The following is a 7,322-nucleotide window of genomic DNA, read 5'->3' on the forward strand; positions in this document are numbered from 1 at the left end:
ACAAACCAATAATTATTGAGCCAGGAAGAGGCAATTTACAATTTACTTAAACTAATTGTATTCATTTTTTCCTAATAATAATGTAAAATCTGTAGAGAAAGACTCATGTGAAGGCCAAATTACAGAGGAGGAACTTCTTGATGCAATTATAGCCTTTAAGGATGGGAAAGCTCCAGGGCTGGATGGCATAACAGTGGAAGTATACACAACTTACTTTGATAGACTCAGAGGACCGTTATTAGCATGTTTTAACCACTCCTATATAAATGGTAGATTATCAGACACGCAACAAGAAGGTCTGATATCATTATTACTGAAACAGGACCCAAATGGTATGTATAAAGATCCAGTCCATTGAAAACATTAGATGCCTCTTACACTTCAGTGTTGTGGTGCAAAAATCCTAGCAAAATGCTTGGCGCGAAGAATTAGAAAAGTATTGTCAGATATTATTCATCCTAATAAGAAAGTTTTTTTTACATAGACAATACATTGGAGATAATATAAGACAAGTACTGGAAACAGAATACCACAAATATCGGGACACCAGGCCTGGTTTTCACAGCTGATTTGAAAAGGCTTTGATAAAGTACGATCTGGAGTTTATACATATATAAATGCCTAGAATATTTACATTTTGGGGAATCTCTTAAAAATGGGTTAAAGTATGTATAGTATAACCTTAGGTGTAAAACAGTAAATAATGGCTACATCTCAGAAAGTTTTAAACTATCTAGAGGAGTAAAACAAGGTTGTCCACTATCGGCATATCTATTTATTATTGCCATGGAAATGTTAGCTGTTAAAATCAGATCAAACAATAATATTAAGGGATTAGAAATCCGTGGCTTAAAAACTAAGGTGTCATTGTACGCTGATGATTCAGATTTCCTTTAAAACCACAAGTAGAATCTCTCCACGGCCTCCTAGAGGATCTAGATACTTTCCATCCTCTGGATTAAACCACAAGTAGAATCTCTCCACGGCCTCATGCTAGAGGATCTAGATACTTTCACTATCCTCTCTGGATTAAACCAATTAGAATCTCTCCACGGCCTCATAGAGGATCTAGATACTTTCACTATCCCTCTGGATTAAAACCACATTATGATACGTGTACTATATCACATATTGATCACTAAAAGAATGCGAATGTTACAGTACCGCCTAGTCTACCAATTAAATGGTCTGACGGAGATGTGGACATACTCGTATACATTTTTATAGAAAGTTAGAAATATAGATAAGATCTTTGCTACCATGGAAAGGAAAATACCTGTCTATTTGTGGTAAAAATCATCCCGATTAACTCTTTAGTCACATCACAGTTGACCTGTTTGCTTATGGTCTTGCCTACACCTGGTGACCTGCTTTTTAAATGATATGAACAAACAATATGACATTTTATATGGAATGGCGAGCCAGACAAAATGAAAAGGGCCTCTTTATATAACAAATATGAATTTGGATGGCAGAAATGATTAAATATTAAAGCATTAGACCTCTCACTAAAGGCGTTGGTTCAACGTAATTTCATTGACATGTGGAAACAACGCTGATTCAATCAGTGAGGGTTTCCTCCTTACGTTCTTCTCTCCGACAGCTCCCAGGATTCCGACGATGAACAGGAGGATGAACATGTGGAGCAGTCCGATGAAGAACTGAAACAAACAAACAAACGCTCACATGATATGCCCACCACATGTTATTCCCATTGAGGGAACAGTTACCTGGATTTTCATATCAGATTCAAATGGTAGAATTTGAATTTTCAAAACTGAAATGATCCTCTGATCCTTCATAAAAGGATTTGGAAAACCAATATCAACTTTTAAAAAAATCATCAGGATTCAAATGTAGTGATGAGGCTATTTTGATACCGAAATAATATTTACGCATTTTGTGTTACAGCCTGAATTCAAAATGGATGAAATAGATCCCCACCCATTTATGCACAATACGGCATAATGGCAAAGTAAAACATGTTCAAACATTTGCACATTTATTGAAATGAAAAACAGAAATCCCATTTTAAAAAAGTATCCATCCTCCCGTCAATGTATACTTTCTGAAGGAACCTTATAAGGATTTGCAGCCTCCATTTTAAATTTGACTTATTTTAGTGAATGTAGTTTACTCATCTCTGTGTCCCTGTAATAGTGAAGTAGTACCCCAAGCTGTCAATTAGATGGTGAGGTGTGGACCAGTTCACTGAATATCTGGATTCTGTGATCTTGATATTTTGCCATCTGGATCAGAATGATCCTATCCAATTATTTTCTGGAGGGAAAAAATGGCTGAAAAACAGCCAGATGGATCTGATCCTGGATAGCAGAAAAGACGATTACAGATTCTGGATTATTCTGATCAAGTTTAAAAATAGTGAAAACGCCATAGAAGTCTATTCCCATAGGTGACCTGGGAAACTATTATATTCACCCAAAAGCCTTCTTATACTTGTAACTGTCACTCTTGGAAAAGTGATACCATCTCTGACATGTATAAACAAGTTAAATAAATGATTGTGTGAAGGTACAGTGCCGTTACTTTTTCCACATGGTTACATCTACATACAACACCCCATAATGGCAAAAAGAAAACAGGTTTAGAATTCTTTGCTCATTTATAAAAAATAAAACATCTAATCTTATTTACATATGTATTCAGACCCTTTGCTATGAGACTCAAAATTGAGCTCAGGTGCATCCTGTTCCATTGATCATCCTTGAGAAGTTTCTATGACTTGATTGGAGTCCACCTGTGGTAAATTCAATTGATTGGACATGATTTGGAAAAGAACACACCTGTCTATATAAGGTCCCACGGTTGACAGTGCATGTCAGAGCAATAACCAATCCATGAGGTTGAAGGACCTTCCAGAATGACAACAATCTCTGCAGCACTCCACCAACCAGGCCTTTATAGTAGAGTGTCCAGAAGGAAGCCACTCGTCAGTAAAAGGCACATGCCAGCCTGCTTGGAGTTTGCTAACAGGCACCTAAAGACTCTCAGACCATGAGAAACATTATTGTCTGATGAAACCAAGTTTGACCACTTTTGCCTGAATGCCAAGAGTCACGTCTGGAGGAAATCTGGCACCATCCCTACGGTGAAGCATGGTGGTGGCAGCATCGTGCTGTGGGGATGTTTATCAGCGGTAGGGACTGGGAGACTAGTCAGGATCGAGGGAAAGATGAACGGAGCAAAGTATAGAGAGATCCTTGAATAAAACCTGCTCCAGAGCGCCCCTGACCTCAGATTGGGGTGAAGGTTCACCCTCCAACAGGACAACAGCCCTAAGCACACAGCCAAGACAACGTAGGAGTAGCTTCAGGACAAGTCTCTGAATGTCCTTGAGTGGTCCCTGGAGAGACCTAAAATAGCTGAGCTGCAACACTCCCCATCCAACCTAACAGATCTTGCGGGGATCTACAGAGAAGAAAGGGATAAACTCCACAAATACAGGTTTGCCAAGCTTGCTGCATCATTCCCAACAAGACTCAAGTTTGTAATCGCTGCCAAAAGTGATTCAACAAAGTCCTGAGTAAAGGATCTGAAGACTTATGGAACTGATTTATTTTCATTTTTTACAATTGCAAAAATGTTTAACCTGATTTGGCTTGGTCAATATGGGGTATTGTGATGTCATTATGGGGTATTGTGATGCCATTATGGGGTATTGTGATGCCATTATGGGGTATTGTGATGCCATTATGGGGTATTGTGATGCCATCATGGGGTATTGTGATGCCATTATGGGGTATTGTGATGCCATTATGGGTTATTGTGATGCCATCATGGGGTATTGTGATGCCATCATGGGGTATTGTGATGTCATTATGGGGTATTGTGATGTCATCATGGGGTATTGTGATGTCATTATGGGGTATTGTAATGCCATCATGGGGTATTGTGATGTCATTATGGGGTATTGTGATGTCATTATGGGGTATTGTGATGTCATTATGGGGTATTGTGATGTCATTATGGGGTATTGTGATGTCATTATGGGGTATTGTGATGTCATCATGGGGTATTGTGATGTCATCATGGGGTATTGTGTGTAGATTGATGAGGGGGAAAAAACAGTTAATATTTTTTAGAATACGGCTGTAACATGAAATGTGGAAAAGTCAAGAGGTCTGAATACTTTTCGAATGCACTGCATATGAAGAGACTGGTTTGGTTAGAACCTAGAACCGCTTCAGCGGTTGGCTATTGGGACAACATTATCCTGTGCAGTGTACAATGTAACATTTTAAATGTGAGGGTTGGCTATTGTAAGGGAGTGTGTGTTTCCCCTCACCAGAATGAGCATGCATCGGTTTTCCTTAATGGCTCCACAGCAGCCCAGGAAGCCCAGTACCATGATGATGACGCCAACAGCTATCAGCAGGTCTACAAACGGCACTGCCTCATCCATTATCTGAGGGAGGGGGACAGACAGTCATTTTACATGGAGATATGTGCTGAATAGGTTTATATTACTGGATGCATTTGTTTCAAGGTGTTATTTTTACTGTGTAAAGAGGGCTTTTGATGGTGTTGGCATTAATTTAGTGTCACACTGGATATTTTCTTAACACGTTTCCATTCTTGCTCACTTTGAGGTAGATGGAGACACCAAGAATTGCGCAGCCACCGATCTGGAAAACAAAATGAGATGAAATGAGCATTTTATCTAGAATCAACTTTAGAAAGTTGTGCGTTTCAATGTCCCTGGGATTGAAGGAACAGGTCTTGTTGCATACCAACTCAACATGAATGTGGATTCATTTTAAAGAATCACAACACACTAGCTACATCTAGTGGCAACTCTGAGGAACTACAGTTGAACCACCATCACAATGGAGGAGATACAGCATCATCCAGTTCCCACATGAGGATATCGTTCCTGGATAAACAGTGGACTCTAGACCACATGGGAGAATCTCAATTGCATTAACTTGATTCCTCAGATCCTCTCCTCTTAAATCCAGAGGGGAGAGGATGCGAGGAATCCAGGAAATGAAATAGAGATTCTCCCGTGGTGTCAGAACTGATAGTGACAGGTTACATACATTGAATATTTGATTTGATAGCTGGTCAACCCAACGACTCCAGTAACTTGAAGCCATCGATGAATTATTTTTTTGAAAGCATTTCATACTCACAGTATGGGCCTGTGGACATGTAGACATCAGGTAAAATGTCAAGGCTACATGAATGAACGCTCATTATTTAGAGTGATTACAACGTATACCCACGTTTTTATGTTGAAGACGTTCTGCGATGACTGGACTATGAATATGACGATTATTTTGGCTTTCAAAAAGTTGAAAGATTCCGTTCAAGATTTTTTTTTTTTTTTTTAAGATTCTGATTGAGATTAACTCTAAATATGAGTCCCCACATCCACACAGCCCCCTTGTGGCCTGGAGTGGCATACCCAAGCAGGAGAGGTTGTGACATCATGACTTGCATCTCGTCATTCCACAACCGTGCGTCCAGTGACTCAAAAACACAGGAACCAGAACACCTCAGCACGTAAGCTAAATGCAATGAGGGCTGTTTCAAAATAAACACTGGGGTCTAGTCTTCGACTGACAAGTTGACAAGGTACAAATCTGTTGTTCTGCCCCTGAACAGGCAGTTAACCCACTGTTCCTAGGCCTTCATTGAAAATAAGAATTTGTTCTTAACTGACTTGCCTGGTTAAATAAAGGTAAAATAAAAAACTGTATAGTGTCATCTCAGCAAACAATGGCAATTTTTTATGTTGCAATGGAGTGCACTAATGAATACGACCCCTGCAACTGAGAAGGCTTGTTAAACTATCATCGCAAAGACAACACCTTCCAGAGTCAGAGTTAATGGCTTAATGAAAGTTAGTCATATGATGATCACACATTGTTACCATAGACATTTGAATGTTCTCATTTCCATAGCAGACATGTAAATAGCTTTTAAATTGATTACTATTACTAGGCTACTAGTTGATCACTAAACTAACAAACACATCACTGACTACACACACATTTATGATTAAAAACCTTTGTCAAACCAATCGAGGACACTATAGCTAAAGCAAAGAATTTAGGTTAATAGGACTCACCCAGAACAGTAGAATGAAGAGGAAGAGCGACTTCTTGATATGCTTATCCACAGCCATCTTCTTACCTTCCAACAAACAGGAAAGATGTGATGTGACAGACCAATGTCAAGTTAATCCCTATTCCTCTGTTCCAGACCCACACTGGTGTTGCAGGTGTGTGTGTGTGAGAGGGTTATTTCACAAGCTCATATTTAAAAGCTGTGGGTGTGGTTACTGACTACTTAGCCCAGGCTCCAACAGTCTCCTACCAGTCCCCTCCCTCTAGCCCGTATTTAAAAGCTGTGGGTGTGGTTACTGACTACTTAGCCCAGGCTCCAACAGTTTCCTACCAGTCCCCTCCCTCTAGCCCGTATTTAAAAGCTGTGGGTGTGGTTACTGACTACTTAGCCCAGGCTCCAACAGTCTCCTACCAGTCCCTCCTCTAGCCCATATTTAAAAGCTGTGGGTGTGGTTACTGACTACTTAGCCCAGGCTCCAACAGTCTCCTACCAGTCCCCTCCCTCTAGCTCATATTTAAAAGCTGTGGGTGTGGTTACTGACTACTTAGTCCAGGCTCCAACAGTCTCCTACCAGTCCCCTCCCTCTAGCCCATATTTAAAAGCTGTGGGTGTGGTTACTGACTACTTAGCCCAGGCTCCAACAGTCTCCTACCAGTCCCCTCCCTCTTGCTCGTATTTAAAAGCTGTGGGTGTGGTTACTGACTACTCAGTCCAGTCCAGGCTACAACAGTCTCCTACATAAAGACCCCACAGCAAACACCCTCCTCTGAAAACTGACCCTCAGTCTTCTAAACAGTGAAACCCCAGAGCAAAAATCCTCCTCTGTTTGTAGTTAAATAAAGTCAGACGAGTTCAAGTTTGAGCAGTTCTGACTCTCGCTTGAGAAGGACAATTTATTCAGACCACAGGGTAAAATAGTGGCAGACTGACCACCAAAACATAAACTATGCAAACTACAACACCACCAGCTAATATTGGTAATGAATGTTTTTACTATTTTTGTACATAATGTTGTCGCTACCGTCTCTTAAGACCGAAAATAACTTCTAGACATCAGGACTGCGATTACTCACCATGGACTAGCAGAATCCTTTTTCTTCTTTCACGACGCTGATGAGCCCGAGACGGAGGATGTATGGCTCCCTCGGGAACAGGCCCCGACACCAGTGATCTGCGCTAAGAGGAGGCATAGAAAGGAGGCCGGAGGGCGGGGTGCCTTCTGAGGAGTA

The 7,322-nt window shown here is 40.6% G+C and overlaps 1 protein-coding gene across 1 annotated transcript; it reads right to left on the minus strand.

Annotated features, from left to right (window-relative positions):
- Positions 1 to 1,427: 1,427 nt before the first annotated feature.
- LOC127925186 (tetraspanin-8-like) lies at positions 1,428 to 6,285 on the minus strand. Its single transcript, XM_052510035.1, has 4 exons — positions 6,095 to 6,285; positions 4,605 to 4,646; positions 4,307 to 4,426; positions 1,428 to 1,661 (listed from the first exon to the last, which is right to left on the minus strand). Exons 1-4 carry the CDS (start codon positions 6,149 to 6,151, stop codon positions 1,509 to 1,511), a joined length of 372 nt encoding a protein of 123 aa, XP_052365995.1. The 5' UTR covers positions 6,152 to 6,285; the 3' UTR covers positions 1,428 to 1,508.
- Positions 6,286 to 7,322: the final 1,037 nt, after the last annotated feature.

This window comes from Oncorhynchus keta, unplaced genomic scaffold (assembly GCF_023373465.1).
Source record: "Oncorhynchus keta strain PuntledgeMale-10-30-2019 unplaced genomic scaffold, Oket_V2 Un_contig_5231_pilon_pilon, whole genome shotgun sequence".
NCBI classification, from domain to species: Eukaryota; Metazoa; Chordata; class Actinopteri; order Salmoniformes; family Salmonidae; genus Oncorhynchus; species Oncorhynchus keta.

Bases quoted from the DNA above. Each gene is read 5' to 3' on its own strand.
- LOC127925186 (XM_052510035.1), bottom strand. From the start codon at position 6,151: ATGGCTGTGGATAAGCATATCAAGAAGTCGCTCTTCCTCTTCATTCTA. The intron at 4,427-4,604 runs GTGAGCAAGAAT...CCCCTCCCTCAG, and splicing joins GTGTCTCCATCTACCTCAAA to ATAATGGATGAGGCAGTGCC. The intron at 1,662-4,306 runs GTGAGGGGAAAC...TGTTTGTTTCAG, and splicing joins ACCGATGCATGCTCATTCTG to TTCTTCATCGGACTGCTCCA.